The sequence below is a fragment of the Salvelinus sp. IW2-2015 genome, linkage group LG7 (genome assembly GCF_002910315.2).
Source record: "Salvelinus sp. IW2-2015 linkage group LG7, ASM291031v2, whole genome shotgun sequence".
Classification (NCBI taxonomy): domain Eukaryota; kingdom Metazoa; phylum Chordata; class Actinopteri; order Salmoniformes; family Salmonidae; genus Salvelinus; species Salvelinus sp. IW2-2015.
In genome coordinates, this window is record NC_036847.1 from 17,671,220 (window position 1) to 17,686,410 (window position 15,191).

The window sequence follows — 15,191 nt, forward strand, 5'->3', positions numbered from 1 at the left end:
ATGAAGGGTTACCTTTATGACCTCATAGCCCAGGGCTGGGTTAGGAAGTCAAACTCTTCATATTCTTCACCTGTCGTGTGYGTTCGTAAGAAGGATGGGACCCTCCGATTGTGTATAGATTACAGAGACCTGAACAGAAAGACACATCCCGACCGCCAGCCCATCCCTCGGGTCCAARACATCATGGACAGTTTRGGTGGTAATTCCTGGTTCTCCCTCTTAGATCAGGGAAAAGCTTATCACCAGGGGTTCATCTCTGAAGAAAGCAGACCACTGACAGCATTTGTGACCCCGTGGGGACTCTATGAGTGGATACGGATGCCATTCGGCCTCATGAACGCTCCTGCAGCTTTTCAGCGGTGTATGGAGGAGTGTTTGGAAGGGCTCCGGGATGACATCTGCATTCCTTATCTGGACGACACGCTTGTTTTCAGTAAAACTTTCGACAGCCATGTGAATGATRTGCGAAAAGTTTTGCAGCGTCTCAGAGAGTATGGCATTAAACTCAAGCCAAGTAAGTAAATGTAAGTAAGTGTGATCTCTTTAAACCCCAGGTCCGTTATTTGGGCAGAGTAGTGTCTGCAGAGGGCAGCCGAGTTGACCCAGCCGATTTTGAAGCAGTAAGAGCATTGAAAGAAATCAGACCAGAGACTGTGGGCCAGCTCAGACAAATGCTTGGKTTACTCACTTACTACAGACAGTACATCAAAGACTTTTCTAGGAGGGCCAGCTGCCTGTATGACCTCCTGAAAGCAGATTCAGAGAAATTACCTGACCACCCATGGAAAACAAAAACAAAGAAACTAAGTAATGTGGTGCCCTCAAACAAGCCAATCCTGTGGACTGACCAGCATCAACAGGCACTTGAACAGCTGATTGAGTGTTTGCTTCACCCACCAGTCTTAGGTTTCCCTGATTTCACTCAGCCATTTGTTGTACACACTGATGCGTCACACCAAGGCTTGGGAGCAGTTCTCTATCAAAAGCAAGATGGGAAGCTTAGGGTCATTGCTTATGGCTCTCGAACMTTAACAGCAGCTGAGAAGAACTATCACTACCACTCGGGCAAGCTAGAATTTCTAGCTCTAAAATGGGCAATCACTGATAAGTTCCATGATTATTYGTACTATGCTCCGTCCTTCACTGTATACAGCGATAACAACCCGCTCAGCTACATTCTGTCTACTGCGAAACTGAACGCAACCACTTCCAGGTGGGTTTCAGAATTGGCTGATTTCCACTTCACAATAAAGTACAGGCCAGGCAGAGAGAACGGTGATGCAGATGCGTTGTCAAGGATGCCACTGGATGTAGAGTCACTGATGAGAGAATGTTCTGAGGAACTTCCACCAGACACCATTGCCGCCACGATACAAGCAGTTGAGGTACAGAAAGAGGCTGTTGTACCTTGGTCACTTTCAGCTGCAGCTATGTCAGTATCAGCTGAAGGTGAGACAACCACTGCAACAACCAGCTCGATCCCAAAAGATGGGATAAGAGAAGCACAAGTCTGATCCGGTCATCCGTCCTGTGCTCAATTTCAAACTGTCTGGTTCCAAACCGCCAGTTAAAGAGCAAAAGGAATTCAGTCCAAAGACAAAATGCCTATTCAGAGAATGGGACAAATTGACAATAGACAGTGATGGCATTCTGTACAGAATCACTACAGCCCGCAAGCAGTTAGTTCYACCAGAGCAGTACAAAGGTAAAGTGATGGAAGAGTTGCACAATAACATGGGACACCAAGGTACTGACCGCACTGTATCACTAGTACGTGACCGCTTCTTCTGGCCATATATGCAATCTGACATCGAGCACTATGTGACTAAAACTTGTAGCTGTGTCAAGCAGAAAAAGCCAGCACATGAAGCAAGAGCTCCTCTGACAAACATTGTGACAACACAGCTACACATGGCAAATGTAGTAAGATTAGGGAGGTAAGGCGATAAATAGTGGCGAAATAATTACAATTTAGCAATTCAACACTGGAGTGATAGATGTGTAGAAGATGAATGTGCAAGTAGAGATACTGGGGTGCAAAGGAGCTATAAAAAAATATAAAAAAACAATATGGGGATGAGGTAGTTGGGTGGGCTATTTACAGATGGGCTATGTACAGGTGCAATGATCGGTAAGCTGCTCTGACAGCTGATGCTTAAAGTTAGTTCGGGAGATTTAAGTCTCCAGCTTCAGTGATTTTTACAATTTGTTCCAGTCATTGGCAGCAGAGAACTGGAAGGAAAGGCGACCAAAAGAGGAGTTGGCTTTAGGGGTGACCAGTGAAATATACCTGCTGGAGCACGTGCTACGGGTGGGTGCTGCTATGGTAACCAGCTGAGATAAGGTGGGGCTTTACCAAGCAAAGTTGTTCCCTGTCTACATGTGTAACTCTGTGTTGCACTACTTTGCTCCAGCTTGGCCAGGTCGCAGTTGTAAATGAGAACTTGTTCTCAACTGGCCTACCTGGTTAAATAAAAAATAAAAATCACCAGGTGAGTCGGTACTGCACAGTGATGTGTGAATTCTCCCTCTGCTTACACCTGGTAGTCATTGACTTCAGGCAAATTATTTTGTTAAGCAGCATGTGCTAAACAACAACAGTCAGTGCAATAACAAAAGCACAATGATGCTGTGTTGGATAGAAAATAAATAGACTAAGCTGAAACCTAGTGTCATGTCATGTAAAAGCTGCCACTTTTCATTTGGAAATGACTAATTGAGGTACAATAGTCTAACTCACCACAGAAGATAGATCCACGTTGAATATGCGCCGATCATTCAAGCTGATTGGCTGAAGCCCTGCAACAGACAGCTGTGCCGACGAACCCCTGTACACGTATCCCAGTAGCCAGTCCCCTCTGACAGGTTGATGGACCGATTAATAAAAACCACAGCACCTTTATATCATGAATGTGCTACCTTTATCAATGAAGAGACTAAATAATTTATATGCTTATTTATGCCATTCCTAGTAGATAAAGAATGCATGCATATGAAAATATTTAATGCATTCTTATAATTTCGAAATGGTCATATACATTAATATTTTTAATTGACAATAGCTCAAATTCAAAACTTGCTGTATACATATTTTGCATCACCCAGACAACAATCTCACCCCCAAGGTAAGATGGGATATCTTTCTCACCTGCAGTATCCATTCACTATCTTCCCAGCGACCACCTTGACCATTCTCTCCCAGGCTTGGGCAGTGCCATCTACTGGGGCACCCAATAGGACAACATCCTCCACCACGCCCTCACAACCTGAGACCATGTACAACAGGATAGGAAGAGAGAGATTGTTCATTTCAACAGTTCTGTATTGCAGTTGTGTGTGTGTGGAAGCGGTGACATGTATCTGTTAAAAATCTCACAAAACATTTCATTTGAACATTTCAGTAAAATGCAACAATACAATTTGACGATTGTTAGGCTTGTTACACTCTATAGTATGTATAAAGTCAGGCAAGGGTTTAGTGTGCTTGCTCTACCTTGATCTTTGGCAAGTTCCTGAAGGCAGAAGTAGATAACCCTCGCTCCAAGACTGAAGCCAATGAGACTCACAGGACGCTTTCCCTTTAAAAACACCCATGCTGATTTGTTGACAACAAACATCATGACACAGGCTTTCAAAATCCAGATAATTGTAAACACATCTACAGCAAAAAATCTATAAAATCTAACTTAAGTTTTATAAAGATATGTCCATTGTTAAACCTTCAATGTGAATACTCAAACTCCAATGACAAAACCAGCTAGGGCTCAGCGATATGGCATAAAAATCATATCTGGATTTAGTTTTAATTTACAGGATTTTCACTATTTTTACATTTTGTTACATTTTTACACACTGCATTTCAAACAGTCTGCAATAATTTAATGAATTCAGTGCTTGTGAAATTATACCTAGGATAAATAATCCTTCCACAACCATAAGACCCACTAATAATTTAATTATTTTTATTAAAATGGTTTAAACCAGGATTTTTGCAAAAATCACTGATCTGGCTATGAAAATGCCCTTTTTGTCTCAAATTTAACCAGAACCATGCATAATGCACATTCACTAATAACGACTAACTTCTTGTAGCAGGCATTTAAAAAAATAACAGGTCTCAAACAATCTCTCAAGCACAAGCCCACGTGCTCGTGAGTAGCCAGCTCATCTTTATATTTCAAGTTAAGCCAAATTAGCAACGTTGTCGATATATTTAGCGAGTTTTCATATTCCTCCAGCAACTTGTATTGGTTAAAGATTATAGCAACAAATTCAATTACTTTTCAGGCTGCCTTCGGGGAGTTATGACACCAAGGGTTACTATGGTTTTGAAAAGTATTCAACAACTTTTCCCACTCAATTCTGCCACAAATGAGAGCAGGTGAAGCTGTCTGTGCAACAGAAGTCACAGCAACTTCGCACACACAGGTGTAGAAGCAGAAGGGGTGGGGGTGAAAATCTACATCCGGGACTGCAGCAAGGCAAATTGGTGCTGTGACGTTGTCACGGGAAAAACACCATCTAGCGACAAATCAAGGAGCCAATAGCAGATCTCACTGAAAAATACCTTTATTTAACTAAGCAAGTCAGTTAAGAAAAAAAATATTATTTACAATGACGGCTTATCCCAGACGACGCTGGGCCAATTGTGCACCACCCTGTGGGACTCCCAATCACGGCYAGATGTGATACAGTCTGAATTGGAACCAGGTACTGTAGTGACGCCTCTTGCACTGAGATGCAGTGCCTTAGACCGCTGTGCCACTCAGGAGACTAATGCACACTGCTTGCTAGCTAACAAGGTAGAACAGCTGAACTGTTATGAACACACCCCTCTGTCCATCTCCAACTGTTTGAACAGCATGCTAGCCTGTCCACTTTGTTCAAACTGAGTATTCATTTTCCAGAACCAATGTTAATTGATGCTCCTGTTTTAGTAGTGTCTGTTCTGAGTGCAATTTGAAGAGTTGAGACAGAAAAAGGGCATTGTTAGAAAGGTTAAGTTATTTTAAAGTAAAATAATGTCTCAATGTCTTTCGGTGTCCATATGAACTATTCTGTTGGTCCAAACCTCAATTGCAAATAGCAAGTTGAAACCGTTTGTCAGAGAGGAAGAAGTGATCTCTCTTCTTTGTTGTTGTGAGTGGCAGGGGCTTGGTGTGTGTGTGTGTGTGTGTGTGTGTGTGTGTGTATATGTGTGTGTGTGTGTGTGTGTGTATAAATGGGAAGGTGCACAGCCACAGCAGAAGTGAAGGAGACGAGACAAAAAGACATTAGAACAAGTGGACATTAACGCTTATACAAAAATTAAATAAAACTCCATTATTGCGATATCACGATATTTCAAATACGTCTCACATAATTTGTAATAATTTGATGTATTGCCGAGCCCCAATTACAGCTACAGTGTCTCCGTAACTATTTGTACAGTGAAGCATTTTTTCTTATTTTGGCTCTATACTCCAAAAGTTAGGATTTGAAATCAAACAATGACTATAAGGTTAAAGTGCAGACTGTCAGCTTTAATTTTTGTGTATTTTCATCCATATCAGGTGAAGGATTTAGAAATTACAGCAGTTTTTGTACATCAGAAAGTATTGGTACAAATTCACTTGTGTAGTAAAAAGTTAAGTATATTTTCCCATATTCATAGCATGCAACTCTTTGTTTTGGTTGTTTCAGATCATTTTGTGCCCAACAGGAATGAATGTTAAATAATGTACTGTATCATTTTGGAGTCACTTTTATTGTAAATAAGAATAGAATATGTTTCTAAACACTTCTACATTAAAGTAGATGCTACCATGATTACAGATAATCCTGAATGAATCGTGAATAATGATACACAAGTGAATTTGTCCCAATACTTTTGCTCCACTGGGGGGGACTATGTACAAAAAGTGCTGTAATATCGAAACGGTTCACCCGTAATAGGTGTAAATACCCTAAAATTAAAGGTGACAGTCTGCACTTTAACCTCAGTCATTGTTTGATTTAATATCCAAACCTTTGAAGTATAGAGCCAAAAGAAGAAAAAATGCTTCACTGCCCCAATAATTAGAGGGCACTGTAAATCTATATTTCATCCATCCTTAAACGTATTTACTTATGTAATTAACAAGAGATCCCTGTTTCAACGGGATTGAATCCTACTGAGCGGTCATGCTGGTGTGTGGTGGCAGCTGTTATCAGTAGTGAGAAGCGTACCTGCTGCCTACTCCTCAGCACCTGAGCGAGGTGTTTTCCCACCTCGGCTGAGCGACTAAGACACACAGACCAGGGATTGTCTATAACACTGGCCACCGCAAGCAGAGAGGCAGGCCACGTAAGAGCAGTCACAATACCTAGACAGGGACAAGTAGGGGAAAGAGCTTCTCAGTAGGAGGGTTACTAGGCTATCTATGACACTGGAGGACAACACTCAATTTAGGATGCTGGTTGGAATTCAACAATCAAACTTGCTATGTTCATGGAAAAAGTTTTACTTTAAACAAAAATGTATTTAGACTGTTTCTACAGTGCAGGATTAATATCAAATMAAATTTTATTTGTCACATACACATGGTTAGCAGATGTTAATGCGAGTGTAGCGAAATGCTTGTGCTTCTAGTTCCGACAATGCAGTAATAACCAACAAGTAATCTAACCTAACAATTCCACATCTACTACCTTATACACACAAGTGTAAAGGGATAAAGAATATGTACATAAAGATATATGAATGAGTGATGGTACAGAACGGCATAGGCAAGATGCAGTAGATGGTATAGAGTACAGTATATACATATGAGATGAGTAATGTAGGGTATGTAAACATACCCTACATACCTATACATGTAAACATAAAATTGAGTGAGGGGCATGTTCAAAGTTAGTCCTTGAACTCCTGGGTGAAACCAGAAAGAATTCTCAATGGTGTAGCCTACTACAAAATCCCATTCAACCAAACAAAGGCTCATTTAACTCAGTCACATTGCTTGCATATAAACTCACATGGCCCCTTATTTCCACCCACACAAACATCAAAGGAACCCTCAGGCTTCTTTCTAACAGCTGTTGCCGACGTTCTATCAGACAAGCCTCCGCATCACGACGTGTCATCTCTATTGATGGCATTTTCAGCACAAGATATTATAACCTATAAAAATATRCCTCCCCTTGACAAGATCAACATAAGGTATCATCTGTTCAACCAGCTTCTCTGAATGTATCCCTCTCTATGTCTTCCCTCTCATTTCAATGCCTGTCTAAATAAAGTAAATAAAAATGTGTACAATTTAGTGGAATTCCACTCTACATTTTTTTTAAAAACAACTAGCCTGGGGCGAGGCATGTTCTGATGGGGAGGCGTGGTGTGATTACCTACCTGACAGCACGGTATACTTGAGGGCCTCCTGGGCCACCATGCTGACCAGGCCATCGAGAAGAGCAGCCATGGTGGAACCCAGGTCCCTAAGGAAACGAGACTCCCACACCAGACAGTACTGCTCCCCGCACGCACCAAGACTGCACCAAGGAGCCTGGAACGAACCTGAAGGTGGGAGAGAGGACAGGAAGCGGGAGTTCAGCAAAGTGGATACCGGTAAGTGTGCGTCTCATGAAACTATTAGTTGTAATAGTGATGGACACCGATATGGAAAATCTATATCAGTTGCATTTTTTCAATTTGCTACCGATATCATATGGTGTTATGAATAACATTGCAGCTTTCTGTTCCGTCAAGATTCTCCTACATTTTGCCTCCATGGGTTTGTAAAGTATGTACAGTAGATGACCTTGGTAGTTTTTAAGTGGCAGTCAGTGTATGTGGACACAGTTTGATGTTAATATCATTGATGGTAAATTCTAAAGTGAGACTGGTGAGAGGTTATGCTTGCTCACTGTATTTTCCAGTGCACAGCCAGCCAGTCACAGCCACAGTCAGGTGTAGGTGCTTCCCTGAGCTCAGTGGCAGAAACTCAAACTCCTCTATTGCTCCCACCCGCTTATTCATCTTATAGCCTAGCGAGAGACAGAGAAAGAGCGAGTGAGAAAATAAGGCAAATGATCAAAGGAAAGGGATTCTGATCTCAAACAAAAGATGTAAAAAGTAGACAAACTATCACCAATAAAAAACGAGACCAACTATCTTCATACACTGCCAAAGCCCCTTCATCTCCCAGTGATCTCACCAGTTAAGCCAGCCCCTGCTGCTCCAAACAGGGAGGCCATGATGGCGATGCCAGTGGCTGAGCCCAGAACAGCCGCCCCTCCTGCCCCTAGTACGGCCGATGCCCCCGCCGCCACCAGTGGCGCCGCCAACCCGCCCGTCACACCTACAGTTGAAGTCGGAAGTTTAAATACACCTTAGCCAAATACATTTAAACTCATTTAAGCTTCCCACAATAAATTGGGTGAATTTTGGCCCATTCCTCATGACAGAGCTGGTGTAACTGAGTCAAGTTTGTAGGCCTCCTTGCTCGCACACGCTTTTTCAGTTCTGCCCACAAATTTTCTATAAAATTGAGGTCAGGGCTTTGTGATGGCCACTCCAATACCTTGAATTTGTTGTCCTTAAGCCATTTTGCCACAACTTTGGAAGTATGCTTGGGGTCATTGTCCATTTGGAAGACCCATTTGCGACCAAGCTTTAACTTCCTGACTGATGTCTTGAGATGTTGCTTCAATATATTCACATCCTCATGATGCCATCTATTTTGTGAAGTGCATCAGTCCCTCCTGCAGCAAAGCACCCACACAATATGATGCTGCACGGTTGGGATGGTGTTCTTCGGCTTGCAAGCTTCCCCCTTTTCCCTCCAAACATAAATATGGTCATTATGGCCAAATAGTTCTATTTTTGTTTCATCAGACCAGAGGACATTTCTCCAAAAAGTACGATCTTTGTCCCCACGTCGATTTGAAAACCGTAGTCTGGCTTTCTTATGCCGGTTTTGGAGCAGTGGCTTCTTCCTTGCTGAGCGGCCTTTCAGGTTATGTCGATATAGGACTCGTTTTACTGTGGATTTAGATACTTCGTTACCCGTTTTCTCCAGCATCTTCACAAGGTCCTTTGCTGTTGTTCTGGGATTGATTTGCACTTTTCGCACCAAAGTACGTTCATCTCTAGGAGACGGAATGCGTCTCCTTCCTGAGCGGTATGGCAGCTGCGTGGTCACATGGTGTTTATACTTGCGTACTATTGTTTGTACAGATGAACGTGGTACCTACAGGCGTTTGGAAATTRCTCCCAAGGATGAACCAGACTTGTGGAGGTCTTCAATTTTGTTTCTGAGGTCTTGGCTGATTTCTTTTGATTTTTCCATGATGTCAAGCAAAGAGACACTGAGTTTGAAGGTAGGCCTTGAAATACATCCACAGGTACACCTCCAATTGACTCAAATGATGTCAATTAGCCCATCAGAAGCTTCTAAAGCCATGAAATCATTTTCTGGAATTTTCCAAGCTGTTTAAAGGCATAGTGAACTTTAGTATATGTAATYTTCTGACCCACTGGTATTGTGATACAGTGAATTATAAGTTAAATAATCTGTCTGTAAACAATTGTTGGAAAAATTACTTGTGTCGTGTACTAAGTAGATGTCCTAACCGACTTGACAAAACTGTAGGTTGTTAACAAGAAATTTGTGGAGTGGTTGAAAAAGTAGTTTTAATGACTCCAACGTAAGTGTATGTAAACTTCTGACTTCAATTGTACATTAAATAATGGCATAATTTTCTAATGAGTGAGTAATACATTTTTTGGGGGAATTTCTCAATGTTGCCTCTCATACTAGCAATTGGCTCAAGTAAAAGCACTGACCAATCACAGCTCCTCCGCCCACAGTGGCCAGGCCAATGAGGAGGTAGCGTCGTAATTTGCGTCCTCTCTCTTTTGTCTGTCGCCGAGATGACTCCTCTCTGAGAGATAAAAGAAAGAAGACAATCTGAATATACAGTGAGATACATAATGGTCTATAAACAATAGATGTATTGGTGCATTCATATAGGCTACTCAAAGACAATGTTTACAATGTGACGGAAATACTACAGTTTATGGTTACATGTTTCACCACAGGGTCATTCCATACTAAAATCAAACCAAGTAGACCATAAAGGATAAACAAACTTACTGTTGTAGTCAGTCCTGAGGCAAAGCAATGACACATAAAAGAGAGTAAACTGAATGTAATTACCCATGCAAAAATCACACTGCCGCCTACATAGCTAAACATTTTATCTAGTTAAACATCTTCATGACTAGGGAAACTCGTTTTTATTCATTCTTCTCTCCCTCACTTACGCGGTCTCCACCACTCCCTCTCTCAGTCGTTCGCCCAGCGTCGCCTCAAACTCCTCCAGTTGCTGAGGGGACACTCGCAGTAGACAGCTGACATGGCGAATTAGGACTCGTGATCTGGAATCGTACAGGCCTGTGGACAAAGTATGTTTTGGTCACATTCAGTACTTTATGAATTTAGTACTTTATGAACTTTCCAGTTATGATGAAGCCCAACTACTAATTAATTAATGTAAGCTACTTACCATCTTTGACGGAAAAAGACACAAGGTCCTGTGAGTGAGAGAAAATGACACAAGGAACTTGTGAATGATCTTAGAAGTGTCAGTATGCCCAAAGCTTACTTTGTTTTGAAGTGCTGGGCCACAAACATAATAAGTTACATGCATCACTTGTGCAAAAAAGAGAGAGCATGGTCATATCACCAATACACTGATGAATCATTCCAGCATTTGATTAGATATGTGCAGGGCAGTGACCGAACCCACCTGTGTGATGGGAGTGGCACCTGCAGACAGTAGTGGCTCAGCCTGAAGGATAGAGAGGAAGGTGTCGCTGCCCTCGAATCCCAGGCCTGCTAGAAAGGCCCCCATGACGGGCATCACCGACTCGTCCAGACCCAGCCATTGCACCAGCCCCTCCAGGTACTGCTCCCGGAAACACCTGTACAACGATTAGAGGACAAAAGTTTAGGCAAAGCCAGCAAGACGTTCATATTCATATCAACAAATGTATTAAAATAACCTTACAGAAGGACAACCATCTCTGCAGCACTTTTATAGCTTCTTTAATCAGAACAACAGTTTTCAGCTGTGCTAACATAATTGCAAAAGAGTTTGCTAATGATCAATTAGCCTTTTAAAATGATAAACATGGATTAGCTAACACAACGTGCCATTGGAACACAGGAGTGATGATTGCTGATAATGGGCCTCTATACGCCTACGTAGATATTCCATTGAAAAAAAATCTGCCGTTTCCAGCTACAATAGTCATTTACAACATTAACAATGTCTACACTGTATTTCTGATCAATTTGATGTTATTTTAATGGACAAAAAAAAATTGCTTTTCTTTCAAAAACAAGGTGTGTATATATATATATTTTTTTTTTCTTTTTAAGGAATGCAGTCTTGCTTTAAATTTACTCCTCAGAGTTGTAATAGTAGTACGCAATTTCGAAATTGGGTAGTGCATCATCAGTTCCTCTTGTCATGTTTGTCATTGGATACCTTAGAGAGATATTTATAACTTTTTATTTGCTTTTTAGCCCATAGATATTGTTCGAATTTGTCACTCAAATATAACATGAATACACATTAGACATGGCAAAATGCATAGAATTGCASGAATATTTGCTTTAAAACTRCAAAATTCTCTCCACCAACAAGAGGGATGTGAACAGTTTGTCATGTACAGTACTAGTGCCCATAGAAATAGACGTGGCATGTGCGTCGGGGGGGATGTTCCCCAATGCTGAAAAGGGCCCGTGTGAAACAGTTTGGTAACCCCTGCAGTACAGTACCTGTTCTCAGGTCCAGGAAATAGCTGGCCCAAGGAGACCCCACAGAGCCCAGCGTAGGCAAAGCGCCCTGGTTCAGTCAGCTGCCTGCCAATCACTGCCACAGCGATCGGTTCATCCGGCCTTTCTCGCCCGGGCTTCTCCCCCCCTGGATCTGAAGATATTGACAGATAACGTTACTGCTATTACACATTAACAAAATGTATCATATCTTGATAAAGGTTTGATACATCTGACATTTTCAACGATGCTGCACTAGAACAGTCAGTGAAAGTTAACAAATCTACAAAAATGTGGTAGTTAGCTACATGAAAAACAAATGTTATCCTGCATCACGGAGAAACTCACTGAATCCAGGCAAAAATAAGTCCCCCCAAAAATATTTAGCAACTTGCTAGTTAGCTAGCTACCTCTTTCCATACACTGCCTCAAATGAGTACGTTCGCTAACTAGTTAGACAACTAAAATAAGTTAAGTGTTCTAGTTAGCTATCTAGCCAAATAAACTGGGGACTATGATACAAGTTATCAAGCAAATGTGCACTCACTGTTCGAAACAGCTGGCGGATAGATAGCTAACGTTAGCTAGCTTACGTTAACTAGTTTAAGTTAACTAGCTAGATAACCACACGTTGACACGTAGATGTTTCTTTATAAATGCAAAACATTATCGATTACCTGGAGTCAACACTGGATTAAAACAGTGTTGTTTTGATCTTTCATCCTCCATTTCACTTTGTTAGCATGATGGCTCAGCTAGGTTGTTGTTATCTACTTGTGGTTGAAAGTTCAATGAACTTTTTGCAACTTGACCAAAGAGCTGACGCGTCCAAGCAAGGTCGTGTTCAAAATTGTAACGTTGAGACACAGCTTGTACAGACGTGTAACGATCTGAAACACCTCGTTCGTTCATTCAGCAAGAGTAAATGGATGAGGGGAAATTATTATATGACCCTCGATATTTATTGGAAAGGAGCATCAAGCTCATCAACGTGCACTTTCACCATACTGTGAAGTACATCATAACTTTTCATCTGTAGCCTAATAAACTGCATACGTTCAGTGTTGCCAACTCCTCAGTAAGGAAAGTAGCTATTGGCTGTCCTAAAATTCGCTAAATGACGCCGTCACCTAATTTGCATAATTGGCCATGTGAATATAATTGTGATGGACGCTGTAGGAGAGAGGAATAACGTAGTGGGAGAGACAACAAGTAAGTAAAAAACACCCTAAATATGTTTASAACTACAAATTAACTTTCTTCTGTCGATTCTTGTTTTTTTTTTATGTCACAATTCCAACCCTCCTCCTTTATCCGGGTTTGGGACCGGCAAACGTGACCCAAAAGAGACACTCTGGCGGAGTTACTTCGTTTTTTAGTTTTTAGTTGTATAGTTTAGTTTTCTTAATTTGGTTTGGTTTTTAACCTTATGGTCAATTTAGGAGCCTACAACAAGTCACAGTAAAACATTAWCATTTTTAACCATAATTTCTTTAATATTTTTTTTTTGTATACAATCTACATTAACAATCTAAATGGACCAAAATGAGACAATAGAAAAAACTGTCAATGGCAATGTGAGAAAATTATGGTAACTAGTCTGGCCCTAATTCAGGTTATTTTTTTTATTTTTTCCCCAGACCCCCCTCCACACACACACAGGCTGTGCTGACTCACAGAAAGAGTGGGTCATCATCATTTTGGTCAAGGCTCTCTATGGCAGGTTCAGCAACTGAGGGAGCTGACTTAAATGAGTTAGCAGCTGATGTGCCAAAAAGCTACAAAACATTATCAGGCAGCTGGTGCTCATAGCAAGCTTCACCAGACAGCTTCAGTCCATATYGAATGTACAGGATGGAGTTAAGGGTCTGCAAGGACATCCAATTTCTAAGTTTGCCTTTTACCACAGTCATCTGGCTGAATACTCTCTCGACTTCAGCATTCGAGTGTGGTAAGGACAACACAGACACAGCAGCCATGGCAAGTTCTTGAAACGGGTTGATATCAGCTGCATCCCTGAACTTCCAAATCTCACTCCAGAAGCCCAGTTTTTTTTTGTTTTGTCTCATTCCATTTACTAAGATGGATGGCACGACATTGCTGGACAATCTTGTCTATCTCTGCAGGGGAGTAGCCAAGGAGCTTGGCTATTTTTTTCTACTTTTCCAGAGCTCTTATTGTGCTTTAGAGTTTCCTCCACATTGAAAAGTGACATGTACTGCAGTGATGTTGTCTGGCAGTCTCACCCTCAACTCATTCGTGAGGGAGATGGTGAAGGCTACACACCGCTTTCAGACATTGTTTTCATCCTCAGGCGCAAGGTGGAGCTCAGCTGCCTTTGTCTCAAAAAGGTAACCAAGGTACGGTTTGGGACTGATGTATCCATCTATTGGCCCTTTGAGTASATCAACATTTGCCAGTGGATTCAGCACCCTGCTGCTCACAGACTTGATCAGGCTAACCAAGCTGTCTAGTAGCTTAACTTCTTTGGGATAGGGGGGCGCTGTTTTCACTTTGGGAAAAAATCGTGCCCAATTTAAACGGCCTCGTACTCTATTCTAGATCGTACAATATGCATATTATTATTACAATTGGATAGAAAACACTCAAGTTTCTAAAACCGTTTGAATTATATCTGTGTAAAACAGAACTCATTTTGCAGCAAACTTCCTGTCAGGAAGTGAAAAATCTGAAATYGAGGCTCTGTTCCAGGGCCTTCCTATTCATTTGCTTGAAATCTATGGATATACATGCACTTCATACGCCTTCCACTAGATGTCAAGAGGCAGTGGGAGGTATAATGGGGTGTCTAGCTTGATCTGAGGTCGAACAAGAGCTCTTGGAATGACGTGACCCCAAATTTCCTTTGTTCAGCAAGGCGCGGGAAGGAACCCTGGATTGCCTTCTGAAAAGCTTTCGGTATAGACGGCTAATATCTCCGGCTTTGATTTTATTTGATACATGTGATAATATCATCTAAAGTATGTTTTTTCAATATAGTTTTATCAGATTATTGAACGTTTATCGGGAGTTTTGGCGTTTTCCGTTCTCTGCGTTTGGTGAAGATGGACAACTTCGCGCCACTTGGCTAGCTTTGGTTGCTAATTCGACAGAAGAAGAGGACATTCTAAAACCAAACAACGATTTATTCCTATACAAAGGACCCCTTGTACAACATTCTGATGGAAGCTCAGCGAAAGTAGGAACCATTTATGATGTTATTTCTGTGGAAAATGTTTAGTAATATTTTCCGCCCTCATTGCAGGTGCTGTCTCGCTATAACGTAAGCTGTATGTCGTACTGAAGTTATTTTTAGAATTCTAACATGGCGATTGCATTAAGAACTAGTGTATCTTTCATTTGCTGTACAACATGTATTTTTTAGTAAAG

General features: G+C 41.4%; 1 protein-coding gene across 4 annotated transcripts in view; it reads right to left on the reverse strand.

Annotated features, from left to right (window-relative positions):
- tmco4 (transmembrane and coiled-coil domains 4) overlaps positions 1 to 12,864 on the reverse strand; it is a 96,818-nt gene extending 83,954 nt beyond the window's left edge. The window contains exons 1-13 of one of the 4 annotated variants that reach the window (XM_023991235.2): positions 12,479 to 12,864; positions 11,805 to 11,955; positions 10,768 to 10,942; positions 10,525 to 10,552; positions 10,283 to 10,412; positions 9,803 to 9,900; positions 8,172 to 8,315; positions 7,882 to 8,001; positions 7,367 to 7,531; positions 6,208 to 6,344; positions 3,494 to 3,578; positions 3,149 to 3,266; positions 2,741 to 2,858 (exon numbers count right to left, since the gene is read on the reverse strand). In XM_023991235.2, coding sequence (XP_023847003.1) covers positions 2,741 to 2,858; positions 3,149 to 3,266; positions 3,494 to 3,578; positions 6,208 to 6,344; positions 7,367 to 7,531; positions 7,882 to 8,001; positions 8,172 to 8,315; positions 9,803 to 9,900; positions 10,283 to 10,412; positions 10,525 to 10,552; positions 10,768 to 10,942; positions 11,805 to 11,955; positions 12,479 to 12,530 — 1,521 coding nt within the window. In that variant the 5' untranslated portion in view covers positions 12,531 to 12,864. The remainder of the gene's footprint in view (positions 1 to 2,740; positions 2,859 to 3,148; positions 3,267 to 3,493; positions 3,579 to 6,207; positions 6,345 to 7,366; positions 7,532 to 7,881; positions 8,002 to 8,171; positions 8,316 to 9,802; positions 9,901 to 10,282; positions 10,413 to 10,524; positions 10,553 to 10,767; positions 10,943 to 11,804; positions 11,956 to 12,478) is intronic. The other 3 variants (XM_023991237.2, XM_023991236.2, XM_023991239.2) reach the window with 3 other exon arrangements.
- Between the last annotated feature and the right edge of the window lie 2,327 nt (positions 12,865 to 15,191).